This window comes from Geotrypetes seraphini, chromosome 12 (assembly GCF_902459505.1).
Source record: "Geotrypetes seraphini chromosome 12, aGeoSer1.1, whole genome shotgun sequence".
Taxonomy (NCBI): Eukaryota; Metazoa; Chordata; class Amphibia; order Gymnophiona; family Dermophiidae; genus Geotrypetes; species Geotrypetes seraphini.
In genome coordinates, this window is record NC_047095.1 from 11866505 (window position 1) to 11889015 (window position 22511).

Genomic DNA, 22511 nt, shown 5'->3' on the forward strand with positions numbered 1-22511 from the left:
AACAGAAATAAAACTTCCAAATAATGTTCAATAATGGGATAACTCACTGTAGCGGAAACAATAAATTTATTACAAACATATAAATAATAAAAGCATATACAAATAAATGGCTAAAAATAAAACATAAGGCAAGCTTCACAGAGAGCCCTTAAGTCCTTTTTGTGCTGGGGTCTAGCTTGCCTTATGCTTTATTTTTAGCCATTTATTTGTATATGCTTTTATTATTTATATGTTTGTAATAAATTGATTGTTTCTGTGGCTGACGTGGAGTGTCCCTTCCCACTTTTTTTGCTTTGTAATATTTCCATACGTGGGGTTGTGCTTTCTTTTTTTGTGGTAGAGTAACTCACTGTAGACCCTTCAATAAATTGTTACTGCAAATTCAAATGAATATCACTGCTTTAAGCTTAAACTCAATCAAAAAAGTAATGACATCTTAATAATGCCTGCTGACATGAATTCAGCGTCACTGATATTGCCAAATGCCTGAATTAAAATAGTTCTAAAACGCCTCCAGAGGAGCCCTCCACTTAGGAACCTGCAGAGAATTTGACTGGGGAAGTTCTGAAATGTTAGCACTGCAAGGACTCTAACAGAGTGCCATAGATTGGCTGCGGCTAAGTAAGAAGAATGCAAAAAGTGAGAAACTGCCGGAGAGAGAATGTCCGCTATTACTAATCACTGGTGCACCACCTGAAAAAGTTTCCATTGCTGGTTCCTGAGAAAGATTTTGAAAACAGGACTTGTTGAACCAGAGGCGCTTTGAAGTTCTTGGCTGTTTCAGTGCTATAGAATTTATGTCAATGGGTATTTTTTTTGTTTATTGGAAGCGTCTATACCTCTACTAATGATTAGAGAGTCAATTCTGAGCAGTTTGCATGAGCTTCAGCAAAGGTGTTACAATACATGAGCTTCAGTAGTGGTGTTACAATACATGAGCTAAATAAATGTAAATCTTACCTATTTATACAGTACATATACTATTATTGTTTCCATATTGTAATACACTCGTCTTTCCATGTATTATTTGTGAGTTCACCCTTTTGTGTTCCAAGTGGGGGGTAGCCTGCTGTTTCCTCCATGCTGCCACCACCCCTAAATGTTTCTTTATTTGTGTTCTGTGAAGAATATCATCTTTATATTTTGAGGATAAGTTATATTCCTTTGATTGAGTTTAGCTTGAAACAATGATATTCGAGTTTCAAGTTTTATTTGTTATACCATCTAATCAAATTTCAAGGCAGTTTACAAAGGTAAAATACATAAAATACAAAATCAAATGAACATGGTACAATGTCATAATAAAAGAAAAATATAATAATACACCTACATGACAGAGACAATAGGGAACAGGAAAGAACAAGATATAAAGAAAAAGGAGGGAGAAGGGAGGAACGTAAAAGGGGGAAGACAAAACAACCAACAGTCGTACAGAATAAAGTGCATCGAGAAATGATTAAAATGTCCTAAAAAGGACGATTATAGTCCAAAGGCACCTTTGAACAAGAATGTTTTTAAGCTGATCTTAAAGGCATTTAAAGATGACAATTCATTGAATGGACTACAGTATAGTCAGTTTATACCATTAGATGGTTTCTGTGTCTTTTATTTGTGTTTGTACCACACACTTAAAGAAGATCTTTGTGCATAGCATGCTTGTAAATATGTTTTATTTTAGTAACCCATATATATCAGTTGTAATTATATTATTATATCAGTTGTAATTTCAAAGATTGATATATAAATGTGGTAAAGCTGTAAATATTGACTAATTGGCAATCCTTCTTTCAACTTACCAGGGTGGAAAGTGTGAAAATGTATAAAAAATGTTTCTATCTGAATGCTTCCTGTATAATGTCATTCCCCAAATTTTTTTGAGATTTAAAATTGTTTTCATTTCTTTAAGGGCTCCTTTTACTAAGCTGCGTTAGCGTTTTTAGTGCATGCAGCATTTTAGCACGCGCTAAACCCGCGCTACATGGCTAGAACTAACAAAAGCTCAATGCTGGCATTAGCGTCTAGCGCGCAGCAATTTAGCACGCGCTATTCCGCACGTTAATGCCCTAACACGGCTTAGTAAAAGGAGCCCCAAATGTTCAATCAAAATTGTTTCTAAGTAAAAATATGAAGATCCCAAAAACTGGAATCCAAAGAACTGAGCTATCCATATAAGGAATATATTCATCCTAAATAAAGACAGGCTGAGAAGGTATATGTAGGAAGAACAACTCGAAAAGATAGATTGTGTTTACATTTTGGACTTCCATTTATTAGCCATGATTTATGAATCTAATTTAGGAATATCCTGCTGAAAATTAGTGCTAAACTCTTAACATTGTTCCCATGCCCTATATCCAGCTCTGTTGTCACCTAGAATTTAGTCACCCTTTTACAAAGGTGATTATCGTGGTGAGCCGCGGTAATCATTCTAAAACCCATAGGGATTCAGTAGGCATCGGAGCATTCGCTGAGTTGTAGCCACTATTGTGCTTTTGTAAAATGGAGAGTTAGTGAAATTTTTATTATAAATTTAGGACCCCTTTTACAAAGCCAGATGCTGCTGCGGTAAATACACCAAAGCCCATTCAATTCCTATAGGGGTCTTTTTACTAAGGCCGTTGTAGCTCGTGCTAAACGCTAGCGTGTCCATAGACTATAATGGATGTGTTAGCATTTGGCGCACGCTAATATTTAGCATGCGTTAAAACGGCCTTAGTAAAAGGACCCCATAGGCTTTGGTGCATCGCTACAGTGGCTTCGTAAAAAGGGCCTTAACAAATTTCCAGAGGCTGATTTAGGAGCTTAACTCTTCAAAGACTTCTATTACAAAGCCATGCTAGCAATTCCCATGTACTCAGTCCACTATTTGGCTAAACTTCTTCTGGGACTATTCAGATATTCATAGATCACCAAATCTTCCCAGCATATCAAGACATAAACGTTCATAATACTGTATATATAAGAAGAAAAAGTTTAAATACACAGTGGTATCTTAGATTACGAGCATAATCCGTTTCAGGAGCATGCTCGTAATACAAAATGCTCGTTTATCAAAGCGAGTTTCCCCATAGGAAATAATGGAAACTCGCTTTGATGGGTTTCCCCCCCCCCACGAGAAGCGGCATTGCTCCCCCCGAAGGCCCCCCCTGTGATCCTGCACCCCCCGCCGCGATTGGACACCCCCGCCATGATCAGGCACCCCCCCCGGCCGCTTCTTACCCTCATCTGGGCACTGGCACCGGCATGTCCTCTGCTTGGTGCCGGTGCCCAAAGATTGGCCTCCTCTTCTGCTGGGCCTTGAGCATCTGCACAGGCTCAAGGCCTGAGAGTTCACGTTCTACAAGATAGTATTATGAACGTTATGTCTTGGTATGCTGGGAAGATTTGGTGATCTGTGAGCAATTCCCATGTGGCAAATGCAATGAAGCCCATATAAATCGAATTGGCCTTGTCACATTTCCTGCTTGGAAAATTCTATAAAGGGCGCCTAATGTTAGGCACCGAAATAAATAGGCACCTAAGTTACTCTGTATGTGCCTATCTTAATTAGTATATTGGCTTCAATTATGAGCTCTAACAAGCTCATAATTGAAAAATAAAATAAAATGAATTGGGTGATAGAATCACAATACAGAATCGTGCAGCTTCATAAAAGGAAATTGGGCCCTCTGTTTATATAACCAGTACTGTGCATCTTGAAAACGGGTAATTTTGTTGTTTTACTGTCTCTTAGCTTGCTATGAGAGGTCCACCTGGTCCAATGGGTCTTACTGGAAGATCAGGTCCAATGGTATGTAAAACAAAATATAATTTTGAATTTAAAATTTTAAATACCTATAGCTTTTACTCCAGTAAGCAGATTATACTTCCACTCCTACTTGGGTTTTATCTGATGCCTGCACAATAAAACTGAACTTGGTTTTTACACATCTTTTTGGCTGTGCTGCTCTTCGTTGACTAACATCACAGGTCCTGATATTGAATTCAAGCACAGTATTCAGCCCGTATCCTTACAACGACCTTTGCAAACCATGGAAATCATCTTTAAGCTTAAGTAAATTGAGTCAAGTTATTGTATTGCTATGTTTTCTCTTGCAAGATAAACAATTTATTCTGAAAACAGAAGTCTCCTAATTGTATATTAGACACCCACAACATAATGTAGGGGTGATGAATCACCTGTCTAGCCCATCTGATGTCTTTCTTTGGACGCAAAAACTTCACAGAACTTAAGTTTTCAGTAAACAAGCTAATGAAGTGTTAAAAGACTATACTTATCTCTTTAACTCTGGAAAACAATATAACCTAAGAGATAGTGTAGCACCGTGGAATTTGTGTACAACTGTGTTAATGATGCTCCCTAAACATAAAATCACACCATTTTTAGAAATTCATTTATCTATAGATTTAGTCTATATTTTCAAGCATGAGTTAAGGACCAGCTACTTATGAGCAGACTAAACTCTACACCAAACTTAAAAAATAAAAGAATCTTTGAGTGAACATGTAAAGCACTGGTCTCACCCATCCCTTGCAAATTCCCCATTCTTTCAGTTTTGTCAATTAATACGGGAATTATCTCATGCAAAGGGGGTAATTCACCTATAATTAGAGGTTCAGAGGGCACCTGGTAAGAGCCTATTCTATAAAGAGATGTAGAAACATAGAAAAATGACGGCAGAAAAGGGCCAAAGCCCACCAAGTCTGCCCACTCTAGTGACCCTTCTCCTTGATTTTGCTCACCACCCCCTGCCCTTACATCATTAGAGATCCCACATGAATATCCCATTTATTTTTTAAATCTGCCACGCTGTTGGCCTCAATCACCTGTTCTATTTTCCTGAACTGAATATTAACATTATAAATACACAAGTATGCACTTAGGCGTGAACACTTGGGGCTCCTTTTACTAATGCCTCCATAGAGCTTGCATTAGTATTTTTCATTTAGCGTGTGGTTAGCGCACGCTAAAAACGCTAGCGCATCTTAGTAAATGGAGCCCTTAAAGTAGCCATAGAGCTGAAATAAGTACCCACATCTGTTCCAGAGATATACACATAACCTATAGTATTCTATATGTTATGCAAGTAATTGTGAGCTCTGCCCATACTCCTCCCATAATCTATGTGTGTGACTACCTGTAATCAAAATGCTGTTGAAGATATGTGCATAGTTACAGAATAGCACTTAGGAAGAATATTGACATATATGCACATATATGCTAATATTCTAAACATACACATGCAAAACTGGAGTGTAAATGTTAGAATCTACTTTATAGAATTACCTTCTTCTATAAATATTATGCTAACACTAGTATTTTAGCCTGTTACATTAACGGGTGCTAGAATATATGTCTGTCTGTCTGTCTTTATTTCTATCTCTCTCTCTCCCTCCTGCTGTCTTTCTTTCTGTCTGTCTCTGTCCCTGGCCCCTTTTGTCTGTCTGTGTTTCTGTGTATCTCCCTGCCCCTGTGTCTTTCTTCTTTTCTTTCTGTCTCCCTTCCTCCCACCGTCTGTCTGTCTGTCTTTCTTTCTATCTATCTGTCTCTCTCCCTGCCTCCTATGCAGCAGCATTTCTCTCCCACCACTTCCCTGTGCAGCAGCCAAAGCAGCATACCCTCCCCCTCCATTTCCCTCCCCCCACACCACTTCCCTATGCAGCAGCAGTAGCGTTTCCTCTACCCCCTTTCCTTTCCCGCGGTCTGTCCGGCTCCCTTAGTCCCTTACCGACCCCCCCTTCCCTTCCCTTTCCGCTGTCCCGACTATGAACCTGGCGATTCCAGCAGCGTGTGCAGCAGTCTTCACATGCTGCTTTGGGTCCTTCTACTGTCCTGATTTACTCTGGCACGTCCCTGATGACATCATTAGACATGCGGCAGAGCAAATCAGGGCAGTAGAAGGGCCCGAAGCAGCGTGTGAAGACTGCTGCACATGCTGCTGCAATCGCCAGGTTCGTAGTCGGGACTGTGGGAAGGGAAGGGGGGGGGCGGCAAAGGACTAAGTGAGCCATCAGACGTCGGGAAGGGATGGGAGGGTCAGAATGGCGAAAAACCTTACCGAGTGGGGAGCCGGCAAAGGAGTGTTTTCGGATTTTAAAAGTGATTCCAAGGTCGGCTGCGTGGGAGTTTAGGGGCATAGCAACGGACGTAGGGCTTCGGATGGGGAAGATCTGGTCTGCTGATGCTGGCCTCCTCTCACTGGGTCCCCGAGCCGTCTATGCGTGCCGTGCATAAGGCCTCTGGTAATGTCGGATGGCTCGGCGTGGGCCCCGTGCAGCAGGAGCTGAAAGCGCTGGGGGCTCGTGAGAGGAGCCGCCGCTGCTGGCGGCCAAGGTAGGTTCTGGGAAGAAGGCTGGGGGCTCACGCATGCGCACTCCTGCGGCCACAGACCTACTGATCATGGAACACGCAGATAGGAGTGCGCATGCGCGGCTAGCGTTTTATTATATAGGATTTATATCTTGGTTATGCACATAATTCTATACAATTCTAATTTATATTCTAAACAGATTATAATAATCACATACACAAATCCAGAATAAAAAATAACAGTAGTATATCTTAATTACAATTCTGGATTTTGGCAATTGATCCTTATATTCTTTTCTGGATATCCTGCATAGGGCGGACCTGGAGCTCCTGGTTCTAAAGGTGAAAGTGGAGACGGGGGACCACAGGTAAACTATGTGATTTTAAAAAATCCTTTTATTATTTATTACTGGCAAGATGTTTCTCTACAGTCCATTCATTTACATTGTCTCAAAAATATTTTCTTTGCATGAAGGGTCCTCGAGGAATTCAAGGTCCTGCTGGTCCAAATGGAAAATCTGGAAAAAGGGTATGTAACAGACACGATGTAACACAGTACATGATGGCAGATAAGGATCCGCATGGTTCATCTAATCTGCCCAACAAGGCAGGTGGAGCCGCGTCCACCACTCTTTGCAGGTTACACTCCTTCATGTTTGAACACTGGCATCACAACCAAAGCAGTTGGAAATTTCTTACCATATCTATTTCATTTTTGTATATTTGTTAATTTTTTTTATACTGTTCTCCCAGAAGAGCTCAGAACAGTTTATATGTATTTATTCAAGTATTCATGCATTTCCCCTATAGGCAGTTCTATATGCTACCATGCTTACCACATATAGCGAGTTCTAAATGATACCACTAGCCTTTATTAGAGTTAATTAGATCAAAGTGATAATGATTAAGCTAACTATATTGCTAATTTAACTATATTGCTAATTAAGAACATTTTACTCTAATTTCAACCTTAAGATATGTTCCCCTTTCCTATAGAGTTATGTAATACCCATACTCATAGCATATAATATATACATGATATAAAATACACATATTTGATCCTGACCTGTCTTTGTCATTTTGGAAACAGACCATAGATGTATACTTGATTATTATGGTTATTATGATGCTAGAATTTCATGTTTTCTTTTTTTGTTTTGTTTTATAGGGTCGTACTGGTGCTGACGGAGCTAGGGGAATGCCAGGAGAATCTGGGGCAAAAGTATGTTGTTAGACCATTTAGAATTAAAGCAGCCAGGTGTAGTTTATAAACAATGTTGCCCTTTTAATAAAGCCAATTAAAGCGGTTAACACTTGAATTAGTGTGCGCTGTTATCACACAAGCACAGTAACTGTTACCACGGTGTCATAACAGAGCACACTAATTCTCTTCTTAATTGCATGTTGTGTTAGGGCACAGGTGTCAAAGTCGGTCCTCGAGGGCCGGAATCCAGTCGGGTTTTCAGGATTTCCCCAATGAATATGCATGAGATCCTATGTGCACGCACTGCTTTCAATGCATATTCATTGGGGAAATCCTGAAAACCCGACTGGATTCCGGCCCTCAAGGAGGGACTTTGACACCCCTGTGTTAGGGAGTGGGGATTAGACAGGTCATGAGCAGAGAATGGGCATCGATTGCGTACTGCAGCTAGCACATGGTACTTACCCTGCGCCACAAGGGTTCATTTACTGCTTCCTCAAGGTCCATATTAAGTAACTGGAAAAAAAAATGGGTGTGGAGCGCCATTCTATAAAGAGCATTCCAAACTGAGCGCTCTTTATAGAATAGTATGTAGTGACTGATTCTATAAAAGGTGCCTAACTCCTCCCCCTCCCTTTTACAAAACTGCATAAGAGGTTTTTTTTAGCTCCTGCGGCGTGCTGAATGCTCCGTGCTGCTCTGACGGTCATAGAAGGGCAAATTCTATAAGAAGCGCCCAAAAGTTAGGTGCCTAATTAGGCACTGTTCAGTGCGATTCAAGAAAAATTGGGTGCTGTTTAATGAATCACGCTGAGCGGAACCTATTTTGGAGGTGCCCAGAAAATAGGCCAGCTCTAGGCACAGCTAAAAGTTAGGCACCTAGCTGAGCGCTTAAGCACACTTAAGAGCAGCGATTATGCAACAAAGCGCCTAATATGTAGCCATGTTCACGCCTAACGTGCATAGCGCCTATTTTTTGGAAGGCCGCCTAAATTTTTAGAGGCGCCTTGTTACAGAATCACTCTTTCTTGATAGGCGCCTGTGTTTCAATCAGCGTTGATTAAAAAGCTTAATTGAGCTTGTTATTCAATTTGAATGGGCGCCTACCTAGTTGGGCGCCTTCGAAATAGGTGCCTAACTTTAGGCGCTGGTTACAGAATTTGGGCCAGAGTTCCTAAGAGCGTCGGAGCAATGCAGAGTATTCAACGCACCGGCTGGCTCTAAAAGCCTCTTGCATAACTTTGTAAAAGGGGGAAGGGTTAATTTTTTGTAATTGGCTTAATTGAAATCACCATTAAAAAATGATTAAATTAATTTGCTAGTAGTCACGAATTTGGGGTGCAGTTTGGGCATGGATTGAGTTAGGCGCCTGTAGATGCTTACCTTATGCATCAGTGTTTCAGACCAAGAAAACCCTGGCTTAATATACTGGCATCTAAGGCATACATGTCTACTGGCTCCTATGTCAATTTAGGTGCCACTAGGTTCGAGTCTAGAAACGGCGCCTAACTGATTGACATGCTTTAGATGTTGCTTTTCAAGGTGCCTACTGAGTTTGGCGCCATTTATAGAATCTGGCCCTTATAGCCCATTCCTGTGCCCAAATTTGAGTGCTGGTATTTAAGCATAAAACTGATCTCTTTTTAGATCTGTAATTCATGAAACCACTAGGACTCGAGCATGAGTCGATAGCACCCAACTACTCGTATTTATGCCAGCTGAAATCTGGTATAAATGCCAGCACCCAACTCTTATATAATGGGAGACTGACTATATAATAAAGAAACTACCAGTGTGGAGAAAATGAATAACTCATTAGCTGTACGCTCAGAGAAATGAAACTCTGAAGAGGGGGTGAGAACCTCCTCTTGGGGTAAGAGTTTACCATCCAATCATTGCATATGTTTCATGAAAAAACACTCTCTGAACACTGGTAAAACATGTATTGATAATTAGACTTGCTTGTAAGGCTGGCATAAATATTCAAATTTCTTATGCCACAAATCTCACTGGATTGCTAGTTTGGAACACTTATCTTGTAAGTATAGCTCTCAAGGGTCTCAACGCGGCCCCGTTTCGTGTTCTGCTTCAGGAGACCCAGAAACACTTAATTGAACAATGTTCTCATTGAGACTCTGTACAAGAGTTACAGCTTTCCATGAGAAAATCTAAAATACAAAAACTTAAATCAGAACCACACAAACCGTAGAAAAATATACTTAAATAGTCTACGCTGTGGGAAAAGTTAATGTCTTATTGGCAAAGATGAGGCGGGAAACACAAGAAAATTCAAAAAAGTACATACCAATTGCAAACTTCCAAAGTTCCAAGCAACAGAGAGCCCTGCCTGCCTCACCCGATTTAAAGCAAAGGGGAGGGAGGGGGAGGGGAGCTCTGTATGCAAACGTGATGACATCATAACGTGAAAAAAGTTACAGCTGTGGATGAACAACTGTCACTGTAAATAAAGATGATTGAAAAGATGAAAAAACTGTAAAAAATGAAAAAATGTAAAAAGATATTTGTGAAAAGTCCCAAACACATCAGAGAAAAGCCACCCATTCTATTTCATTGTTAAGTTCTTGAGGGTGCAAAGTATTACGTTCGTGTATCCATTTCTGTTCCTTTCGCCAGAGTAGCTTAGCTGTGTCACCACCTCTCGTGGAAACAATGGTGTCTAATACTGAGAATTTCAAATCCGCTAAAACATGCCGGCGTTTGGAAGTTTGCAATTGGTATGTACTTTTTTGAATTTTCTTGTGTTTCCCGCCTCATCTTTGCCAATAAGACATTAACTTTTCCCACAGCGTAGACTATTTAAGTATATTTTTCTACGGTTTGTGTGGTTCTGATTTAAGTTTTTGTATTTTAGATTTTCTCATGGAAAGCTGTAACTCTTGTACAGAGTCTCAATGAGAACATCGTTCAATTAAGTGTTTCTGGGTCTCCTGAAGCAGAACACGAAACGGGGCCGCGTTGAGACCCTTGAGAGCTATACTTACAAGATAAGTGTTCCAAACTAGCAATCCAGTGAGATTTGTGGCATAAGAAATTTGAATATTTACGCCAGCCTTACAAGCAAGTCTAATTATCAATACATGTTTTACCAGTGTTCAGAGAGTGTTTTTTCATGAAACATATGCAATGATTGGATGGTAAACTCTTACCCCAAGAGGAGGTTCTCACCCCCTCTTCAGAGTTTCATTTCTCTGAGTGTACAGCTAATGAGTTATTCATTTTCTCCACACTGGTAGTTTCTTTATTATATAGTCAGTCTCCCATTATATACATAGCCTTTTACTGACTATTGTTTATAGACAGTCCCTGTAATTTGCTATAACGAAGTAGCACCCAACTCTTGGCATTTGGGCACAGAAATGGTAGTATTCTATAACTACATGAACAATTGTTTGGAATGCCCCTACCCTCCCTTGGCTACACCCTCTTTTGAGTTGTACGCTAGGGGTGTTTAGAGGCATGGTGTTATAGACTAGCATTTAGGAAGATGCTTGCACAGAATCTAATTACTGCCTATTAACTACTATAGATTGTTGACATCACTTTATTGCTAGATTATGGTTTCTTAGCTAATTAATTTGTATGTGCATCATTGATCCGTGCACACATTTTGGCACCCATATATAGAATCCACAGGTAAGTGAATGCATGCTAATTGCAATCAGGTTTAATGCATGCTAATTACATAGGATATGCTTTGCATGCCCTCATCAAATACAAGGTGCAGCCTTTGCACTTAATGGAGGCATTTTACCAAAACCAAGGTAAAAGTGGCCTTAGCGTACCCCTTATGTGGGTCTTTTCCATGCGCTAAGACCACTTGTGTATGGCCAAAAAATGGCACATTTCCCCTTTTTATGAATTAATGGCCAAATGCTAATTTTTGTCCAATAATCAACCAAGGGAATACTTTATTAAATTAAGAAACATAAAAATAGACACAGTCTATAGTGTAATGTCCATATAACTCAGTCTGATTTAACATATATATTAAATCAGACTGAGTTATAGGGACATTACACTATAGACTGTGTCTCTAAAATATGATCTTCCATTTTCTTAAAAGACTTGATATACTTTTCAGCTGGAGAATAAAAGAGTTAACAGTTCCACCAGACAGTTATTTTTCTAGAAAAATTAAATTAATTCTGAGATGTCTAAAGGAATATAGATAGCAGTGCTGAAAAATGGTGCTATTGGAATAATATGTCCTCCATTCCAGACTCCAATCCCGGACTACCCTGGCACTATCTGGATATTGCCAACTTGGTTTGTGAAGTATTCAGTAGCACTATCCATTATAAATTAAACTTATGGGATTGCTGGAAAAAATAACTACAGTGGTACCTCGGTTTACGAGTGCACCGGTTTGCAAGTGTTTTGCAAGACAAGAAAAACATTTGCAAAATCGGTGCCTCGGAAACCGAGCATGGCTCGATTTACGAGCACCCCCCCTCCGCAATCCGGCACCCCCCCTGCCTCGAATCGGCACCCCCCCGCCACGATCTGACCCCCCCTGCCACGATTGGGCACCCCCCCGACATGATCCGACCCCCCCGACACGATTGGGCACCCCCCCGACATGATCCGACCCCCCCGACACGATCCGACCCCCCCCCCCGCCGCTTCTTACCTTCATCTGGGCACTCTTGAAGATCGGCCCTCGTCTGCTGGGCGTTGAGCATCTGAGCATGCTCAAGGCCTGCGAGTTCACGTTCTGAACGTGAACTCGCAGGCCTTGAGCATGCTCAGATGCTCAAGGTCCAGCAGACGAGGAGTCCGACCTTCTAGAGTGCCCAGATGAGGGTAAGAAGCAGCGGGGGGGGGAGAGGGGTGCCCAATTGTGTCGGTGGGGGATATCGGATCGTGTCGGGGGGGTGCCCAATCGTGTCGGGGGGGTCGGATCGTGTCGGGGGGTGCCCAATCATGTCGGGGGGGTGTCGGATCGTGGCGGGGGTGCCGGTTCGAGGCAGGGGGGGTGCCGGATCGCAGGGGGGGTGTGCCTGATCGCAGGGGGGGCCTTTGAGGGGAGCAATGCCGGTTCTCGGGGAGGGGGGAACGCATCAAAGCAAGTTTCCATTATTTCCTATGGGGAAACTCGCTTTAATAAACGAGCATTTTGGATTACGAGCATGCTCCTGGAACGGATTATACTCGTAATCCAAGGTACTACTGTATTTGATTTGAGCTATATATATCTTTTTTTTCTTTCAACATTCTTACGCATTTTGAGCTAATAAACTGTATGTGTTTCGGCCGTAAGGCGCCTGCCTCAGGAGTCTGAACCTCAATGCGGAGTATTATGTTGCAATTCTTTTCTCCCTTATAACTGTAATGCTTGGAACAAAAATTCAATTTGGTAAGCAAAACGAACAAAGTAACTTATGAAAAAGTTTGTCCGATGTGTCAAGAAGTGTATCAATTATGCCAAAATCCTGAGTTTTGGAGTAATCGATATACTTCTTGACACAACTTCTTACATTGTAATCCGACCTTGTACTGTAAACTCAGAATAGAAAACCTGATTAACATAACATAACAATGATTAACACTAAAATACATCAGTAAGGGTGTGCAGTAGGTAATATTCATATTTTATTTTTCTGTTACAGGGTGATAGAGGTTTTGATGGTCTTCCTGGTCTTCCTGGTGATAAAGGCCACAGGGTACGAACTAAAGTGCTTGTTTATATAATGGGACCACTGCAATCTTATTACAAAGGAATTATATCAGCTTATGACTGTTTTTCTCATATGAAAAGGCTAGCCTTAGTAAAGGGTAATGCAGCATCAGAATTATGATTTTAAGGGATGTGTTTTTTGTTAGTGCATATTCCATCTGTTAAAGTGCTTTAAAATAAAAATTTAGCATGTGCTACAACAGTTTAATGCATGTTAAACTTCAGAGTAACGTGATATACTGAATAGTATGCATTAAAAAGTTTTAATTAAATTAGACAGGTCATCGAAGATTCCAATCTTTGAATTCTCTTATAGTGACTCATAGCTTTCCTCAAAAACATATCTTTCTCATGGAAATGCTTTCCATCTCTTCAGTTCTAGCTCTCTATGAGCTCTTTTCAGCTTTAAGCAAGTGCTGCTCTGTGACTGGTCTCCACTCCCCAATAAGGACAATCTCTTGGAAAGTCTCTGAAAAACTTGTACTTTATCCTCATAGGTCTCAGTTTCCTGTTATTCCTTCTGGTTCTATTCTCCATATCTTCTAACTAACTGAGTAGGCTACTATGCAACGTCTACCTTGATAATGTGACACCCCCCCCCCCCAGGTCCAGTAGGTCCATGCAGAGAGCCATTCCTGAAATATTATATATTCACTTATAACCTGCCTATCTGAAACATGCAAATATTTCATATCATTTTGAGGAATACGTAGAACCACATAGTCCCATATCACTAGTGAAGTATTATTTTATTTACCGTATTTTCACATAGATAACGCGCACCCGTGTAAAACGCGCACACGGGTATAGCGCGCAGAAAACAAAAATTTATGTACAGAAATTTTTGTATACCGTGCACACCCGTATACCGCGCATGCTGCCCGACTCTCCAGTCGCCCGCCCCGACTCTCCTCTGGCCACCCCGACTCTTCTTTCGCCCGCCCCGACTCTCCTCTCCCCCTTGAAGTCCTGTCCCCACCCTGAAAGCCTGATGCCCCCCCCCCCCCGACGTCCGATTCATCCCCCCCCCGCAGGACCGCTCGCACCCCCACCCCGAAGGACCGCTCGCACGCACCCCCACCCTGAAGGACCGCTCACACCCCCACAGCCTCCTGACCCCCCCATCATGTAGAAGCTCCTACCGGTGTCCTGCTGCTTCCCCTTTTGCCCCGCCGACTCCCCGACACGATCGGGGCAAGAGGGAGCTCAAGCCCTCTTGCCCCAGCCAACCTTGGCACCCCGACACGATCGGGGCAAGAGGGAGCTCAAGCCCTCTTGCCCCCCCCCCCCCGACTCCCCGACATGATCGGGGCAAAAGGGAGCCCAAGCCCTCTTGCCCCGCCGACTCCCCAACTCCCTGACAATATCGGGCCAGGAGGGAGCCCAAGTCCTCCTGGCCCTGGCGACCCCCCCCCCCCCTAGTTGTTCGGGCCAGGAGGGAGCCCAAATCCTCCTGGCCACGGCGACCCCCTACCCCCACCCCGCACTACATTACGGGCAGGAGGGATCCCAGCCCCTCCTGCCTTCGACGCAAACCCCCCTCCCCCCAACGACCGCCCCCCCAAGAATCTCCGACCGCCCCCCCAGCCGACCCGTGACCCCCCTGGCCGACCCCCACGACACCCCCACCCCCTTCCCTGTACCTTTCTGTAGTTGGCCGGACAGACGGGAGCCAAACCCGCCTGTCCGGCAGGCAGCCAACAACGGAATGAGGCCGGATTGGCCCATCCGTCCCAAAGCTGCGCCTACTGGTGGGGCCTAAGGCGCCTGGGCCAATCAGAATAGGCCCGGGAGCCTTAGGTCCCTCCTGGGGGCGGGGCCTGAGGCACATGGTCGGGTTGGGCCCATGTGCCTCAGGCCCCGCCCCCAGGAGGGCTCCCTCCTGGCCCAATATTGTCGGGGAGTTGGGGAATCGGCGGGTCAAGAGGGCTTGGGTTCCTTTTTGCCCCGATCGTGTCGGGGAGTCGGGGGGGGGGCAAGAGGGCTTGAGCTCCTTCTTGCCCCGATCGTGTCGGGGGTGCCAAGGTTGGCTGATCTCACAACTTTGAGGAACTTTTTGAATTCTCTACAGGCAATGCTTCTTTAAGGGGTCTTTTTAGAACCTGTAGCATTAGCAAAAGTGCATGTGTACTTTTTGCTCTGTATTTTCAAAAGTAATTGTGGTTTTTCATTAAAAAAATATCCTCCACATCAAATATCTGTTGTAAATGTGTACCCATCAGAACCATACCAAGCAGTGTATGAGAGGTACAGCCACATAGGGTGCAAATATGAAGAGGCATAAAAACATACTTCCAGTCTACTATCTTCTCTCATTGACGATAGTGAGCTGTGTGGATACCAGTGAGCAAGTCTTACATTCTGCTTTACATATCGACTCCCTATTATGTACTTTCTTATGAACTGTAAAACAAAAACAAGGAAACAAACCCCATGAGGAAGCAATGAAAAAGTACAAGTGGGGATGGAACCTTGCATATCAACCAGAGATGAATAAATGAATAAATATTTATTAAAAAGTTAAAACAGTCTCTATCATATATTCAGTTTGTGTTATAGACCCGACGTGGTCCATGTTTTGGCATGAAAGCCTGCCTCAGGGGTGCAAGAGACATCCAGTAGGTGGCGCCCTTATGACATCACTGATTACTGGATACATTGAAACTGCTGTGATCCAAAGATCTAGAAAATTTTAAATTGAATCCTGAAAATAAAATCCCTCCAAAGGAATAAGCAGCAGTGCAAACCAGCCATTCAGTTAGTGGCTCAGCATGGGGCAGGAGCATGGAAAAACCACTCCTGCTCTGCCCCACTGCTTGACCACTAGGGATTTCAAAGGTACACAGGGGAGGCCAGAAGGAGATAAAAATCATTGCAGTTGGCCGAGGCAGTAGAAATCCATCCTGTCCTGGCCCACTGTTGGCCCACCAGGTCTTATGACAGGCCCAGTGGAGATCTGCAACAGGTCTGGGTTACGGGGTGAGTGGGCCCTGATCCGAATATAAGCCAAGACCCCCATTTTTGGGCCATTTTTTAGCACCCAAATCTCAGCTTATATTCAAGTATATATGGTACTAAAAGACAGAACGCTATGGAACAGACCCAATAACAAACAAGCTCAAATTTAAAAGTACATGCACTTCAAATAATCTGAGGAAGTTAATCCTCCATAGCCTGGAAAGTGCTTAGCTTCTAATCCTTCCTGCATAAAATTCTTCTAACTATAGACATGTAAATTATAATTGTCCATTAGAAAAATGCCTGCCATTCAATAGGGCCATTAAGCCCTAAGAGTTCCACTGTCTTAGTTCTGAAGATCCACTGCTGTTCTTTCCGCCACAGGGAAAATTTTAAATTGTCCCTTCTCTTCAGCTAAGATTGTGATATTATTGTGCAACAGAGCTCTTCAAACCCGTGTCCCCATTCCACACAGCACAACACTATTGGAGCTTCAGTTTTCTGAGTGGAAATGCAGGAGCGGTGTTCAATCATTCTTATTTTAAATGCTCGTGACGTCTAAAACAATAGATAACACCTTTAGATTGACAGGTAGTCACACTCTTTATCTGAAATTCCTTATCATGTATAGTAAATGAATTACCCTCTTTGGTCACAGCACAAATAGAGCATTGGCCACATCGCTTATGGCCAAAATTATTGTTGCTCACTGAAGACCAGCCATCAAAGTGACATCATTTATCTGTTAGGTTCTTATTCCAAGCATATGAAATCACACATCTGACATTAGAGAACAGCAGAAGAGATTTCATAATATTCCAATGCTTACCAATACAGCAAGACAGTTCATGTGACACTGAGGTGTATTTTAATATACAGTTTATCATCTGATCATCCTGTTCCTTTTTCATTGGATGTAGCAGTAAATCCCTATTACTGTATACGGCTCGCTTGTAAGCTGAGCGAACCAGTATTTTAGGATACCCTCTTTTATAGAATTTCTCCATCAATGTCATGCTTAAATTAAGCCCATGAATCACAGATGCAGAAATTGTAGAAATTAGGAATACGGAAAACTCTGCTTCAAGTGCATAGGATGCATACTGTCAAATTGCAATAAGGTATTTCGATCTCTGGGTTTAGTGTACATAGAGGTATAAAGTCGTCCCCCAGCATTCTGCATTTTTACCTCCAGAAATGATATGCACTGCAATGTAAGATCAAATTTTATAGTTGGATGCAAATAATTTAATAAAGTTACAAATGAGTCCAAGAAGGTCCCAGATCCACTCCAAAGCATGTAAACATCATCGATGTACCACAGCTAACATTTCACACTTGCAAATTCCTGTAACGAATGCATCTTTGTTCAAATTCAGTCATGAAGAGATTTGCTGCTGAGAGGGCAAACGAAGCCCCCATAGTGACACCCCATAACTGCAAAAAGATCCTCAGCTGATAATAGCAAATCAGATAAGAGATTTAAAAATTGATTTAAATCTTTTACACAGGATATAGCTTTGGTAACCAGCGGCTTGAGCTCCCAAGTTCACACTTTGCTTCAGCACTCAGGGCCAGTTTCTCTAAAGTCACAGTGCATTTAACAATGGCGCTAAACAATCATAAATGCACAGATTTTACTGCCCGGTTATCAAAATGATTCACCGTAGTCTTTTCTGTGCTTTCTAGCAGCCTCCGATTGTACCATGCAAATGTAGTACAATGAGGTCATTAATATTAAAACTGTTGTATAATAGGGTCATTAATATTAAAATGACTTCTCTAGGTGATTCTCAAAAAGGAATGCCTCTCCATTTACAAGAAATTTGGGCTGATATTTACTGGTAGAGTCTGAGCTGTTGTAGCCTTACTTTCCTTTCAGTGCCTGAGCGCTGATTGGCTCAGGCACTGACAAGAAACTAAAGCAGCTGAGACCCACCACCACAAATTGCCTCAATTCCTTGTAAATGGAGCCCTAGAAAAGCCTGGTGGTCTAGTGCAGTGTTCTTCAACCATGGACCAGTGCCAGTCCACAGAAATTTCCTGCCGGTCCACAGGGCCAGCACGTGCATCAGGCCCAAAACAGTGTTCTTCAACTGCCGGTCCACGGTGCGATCGATGCGGCGTTATCTTCGAGCCAGCTCCCTCTTCCTCACTGATTCAGTGCACAAAGCCACGTGCAGTGGCTTCTACTTGCGTCCTGCGCCTGAACCGGAAGCCTTCTCTCTGACGTTGCAATGTCAGAGGGAAGGCTTCCAGATGAGGCACGGGATGTGCAAGGTGCAATTAGTACTATTATGGGGGCGGGGTCTGGGGTGGAGATTGGGTAGAGATGGGCAAGGTCTGGCCCACAACTTAGCCCAGTGTTCTTCAACCGCTGGTCCATGGTTCGATGCCGGTCCACAGGTGTAAAAAGGTTGAAAAACACTGGTCTAGTGCCCCCCGTCATTGCCACCGCTGCCAATGCCCCCCCCCCCCATTCTATGCAGAAGATCGGCAGGAGGGATGCCCACTCCCTCCTGCTGCAGGGTCAGGACCTCCTCTGATAGCAAGCACCCCCGACAACCTCCCAACATACCAATCCTGATGGTCTAGTGGGTCATCCTCCTCTGACTCCCCCTGACAGCAAGTTCCCCCTCCCTCCGAGAATAAACTCCCCCTAACAGCCCCCCACCACACCAAGCCTGATATTCAGCACTTAACTGGCCAAGATAATCACATAAAAGTCAGTCCTATCTTTATATGGTACCCCAAAGTTGGTTAAGTGCTGAATGTCACACCTAACCAGCTATGCTTTAGCTGTCTCCATAAACCTGGAAATTCAGGCCCAGATTATCTAACTGGCACCAATTTTTTTAAGCACCAATAGGTGCCCAAGCTCAGTAAAAATCACCATTTAAATACTATTTTTAAATGAGTTTCAAGGTGCCTATTGGTGCCCAAACATTTGGCTCTGGAATCACACCTGTGTAAGCGCTTTAGGCTGCCTAATGCCACTGTGGGCGTGACTAATGCTGGAAGTGGCATTAGGTGGCTTAAAGCGCCTATGGAGGTGTGATTCGCATCAAAAGTAGGCACCACAAATGTAGGCCTGGAAAACCCTGGTCTACATTTATGGCACCTGCCTTTGCTGGAGGTGTTATTCTGTACCTGGCACCATCGCATGATTAGCACGCGATTGGCAGTCGCTTTTAAGGTGGCCGCCAAAAAAGCACCAGTTACATAATCCAGCCCTCAGTGCCAAAGCCTGAACATAGCTTAACATTGAATTTCCAATCACAGCAGTGGTGGTCATAAAATACTGGCTGAATATCAACTCCTAGGTTGATAAAGACCTGAAATCAGAAGTATCCTAAGCACGTAAGGGATCTGAAAAAATACTTATAAATCAATAAAACTAAATGACCATTATCCATAGTCTATAGTCTTTGGTGACCCGTCAAAAGTGCAAATAACTTTGGTGCACCGACAATCCCATGGCGACATATGCACGCAGGAAAGTTCACGCCACCGCTTCTGCCAGTGTAGAGTTTTGTTCTCTTAGGCTTCTGTGGCTAGTGTCATGATTGTTGCTGTTTTCTGGATCTCACTGCGGCGAGACTCCAAAAACAGCAACAATCATTCCAAAATCTTGCCTCATACAGCTTCCAAATGTAACTGGTTTAAGGGAGGACTTTGTAATCATCTTATCATTAGACTACAACTCAGTAGTTGACAACATCATCTCAGACATTGCTGTTAAGAGGCCAGAAGTTACAGGAGCAGAGATTGCTACCACATTAGGTGGATTAGGTGGTGAGTGTGGATCGGGACTCGGAGAAGGAACCTCTAAATTACTTTTACTCTTTAATGGAAAACTGGATTTCACACCAGTGGTGGAAGAAACATTTTTAATTACAGCAAAGGAGTCCATAGGATCTTGAACCTTCCTTTGTTGTCCTCTAACTGATCATTTCATTTTCCCCATATCAATAATTTTAAGAAGAAAATACGAAATACCTTGAAAAGTGAAGATTACAGCAGCCAATCAATAGAAAGATTCAAATCCTCAGGTACACCTCAATAAGTCCTCGATGGCATCTCAATGGCTCCGAAGGGGCATGCCCCTTTGGTCATGCCCCTTCAGGCACATGCTCATGGGCACGTGACCACAGCACTAAGCTCTTGAAATCTGCCACGGCTTGGTGTCTGCAGATGAAGTCAGACGACAGCAACAGTTCTCTCCTCATGGCCTCCCCTCCTTCTCCACAGCGCCTCAATAAGGCACAGCGCTTCAATCAGGCACAGGACTGTGGCACGAGTCTGTTTAAATCTGCCACAACTTGGCATCTGCAGATGACATAAGATGCTGGCAACAGTCCTCTCCTCCGGGACTCTGCTCCCCTCTTCCATAGCACTCCAGACAGGGACAACTGAATCCCCTGCTCCCTATGCTAGTTTAAATTATAAACCTGTCTATTATGGTTACAAAAAGAGGTATAACAAATTTAAAATTAAACCATGAGTAGTGTGCAAAACATCCTAGAAGAGTGTGCAACTCTGCAGTTTATTATGTGACCTTCATTTCCTAAGACAAATAACACATTCATCATAAGTATGAAACATGCCATAGATATATTTTGTATGCCTTTGAGCTGTAGTATGCTGTCCACTGGATTCTTATTAATATTTTAAGGTTTAAAAATTCTCTTCTACTCCTTGATTCAGAAGCTCATGCTTGTTCATTGCCAGTCTGGGTTTCACCCTGCATGCACTGTGTGATATTAGTGTGATAGTCTGTTCATATGCTGTAGAAGCCTAGTCTTTGTAGCTAATCAATGATATAGAGCTGTACTTTTTTGTTCTTTTCTAAAAAATCACCATGAGGATACCCCTTGAAGAATATGCAGATCTGCCTAGTGGCCAGTAGAGGGTACCATTATTATACTAGTTACAATTCATGTCACATACCCTTCTGCTCAAGTCCTAGATGGTTTGAGACAAAAAAAAATATAAAAAATCCAGCCTTCTCTCCTGGCTGTCAGGCAGCATTAGAGCTGCCCATCTGTTTTGTACTTACAAGCTCCCTTAGGGTAGTCATTCTTACTTAGAAATACCATCATATGTTTGTTAACGTAACATAAATTAAAGAAAATTGAATCTATTGGGAGCATAGATGTTTCAGTTTGTAAAAATTAAAGATTAAAGAGGAGAAAACACTTTGTAGGCAGTTCTTTAACATGTAATTATAACAGAATCACAAGTCAGAGAAAGTTTTTTATTCATGTAAAAATTAAAGGAAAGTGCATGTTGATATCTGCTTCCTATAGATGATCAGATCTATTTTAGATTTCATTCTACAAACTTGCTTGCACAATTTTATGCTTAGGGCTAAATTATATATATGGTGCCCCAAAAATAGGCACTAAAAAATAGCTCTATTCTGTAATCCATGCCACCTCTAATCTGTCCATGACCCACCCATTTCTGTACCCCTTTTTTGACTCACCCATAAAATTTAGGCTCCAGTTCATAAATTTATGCACATAACTTTAATTGATTGTAATTAATGCCAATAATTGCTTATTAATATGCCAATTATCAGTGCTAATTAGTTTATAATTTAGTTAAATTACACATGCAATTTGGGCACATGACCAAAATTCTGCATGCAGTTTTTGGCACTTTTTATAGGGGGGCAGCATGCATAGCTGAATATGCAGGCTATAAAATAGTCAAAAAGCAGTGAATGGAGAAAAAATAATTCAAATCAAAAGCAAATACACTCCATAAATAGTGCTTGTGCATCAAAGCAAAAATTAACCAGCCTCAGAGAGTTGGAGGTGTGAACCCACACTCACCCACCCTTACATCATTGGCAAAAGAACTTTTGCATAGAGGTTAAATTAGCCTTGAGGTAAGCAAAAAAATTATCGATTAGACACACAGAGGGGCATAATCAAAAGAAACATCTAAGTCCATTTTGGGCCTAAGTCGCTAGTTGTCTAAAGTTGGCAGTATCCAAAGTCTATTCTCAAAAAATATGTCCAAAATATTTTGTTTTTCGAGAATCGTCTAATTATACATCCAGCCGTTTGATCGTCCAGACCGCTAAGTCGTTTATCTTTATACCCCATTCTCATTCAAAAATTTGTCCAAGTCAAAAACGCCTAGAACAAGACCTTTTGGACATGGGAGGGGCTAGCAAAGTGATGGACTGGCCACCCAGACATGGCAACACAGTAGTGGGGCACCTTATAGGGCACTGCTGCGACCGTCATAAAATGGTGCCACATAAACATCTCACCACAACTCCCTTATAGGCCATGGTGAGCCCCCAAAACCTACTATACCCACCTGTC

At 42.5% G+C, this 22511-nt stretch overlaps 1 protein-coding gene across 1 annotated transcript in view; it reads left to right on the forward strand.

Annotated features, from left to right (window-relative positions):
• Positions 1–22511, forward strand: part of COL11A1 (collagen type XI alpha 1 chain) — a 528076-nt gene that overhangs the window by 197469 nt on the left and 308096 nt on the right. The window contains exons 14-18 of the mRNA XM_033916645.1: positions 3734–3790; positions 6625–6678; positions 6786–6839; positions 7479–7532; positions 13145–13198. Coding sequence (XP_033772536.1) covers positions 3734–3790; positions 6625–6678; positions 6786–6839; positions 7479–7532; positions 13145–13198 — 273 coding nt within the window. The remainder of the gene's footprint in view (positions 1–3733; positions 3791–6624; positions 6679–6785; positions 6840–7478; positions 7533–13144; positions 13199–22511) is intronic.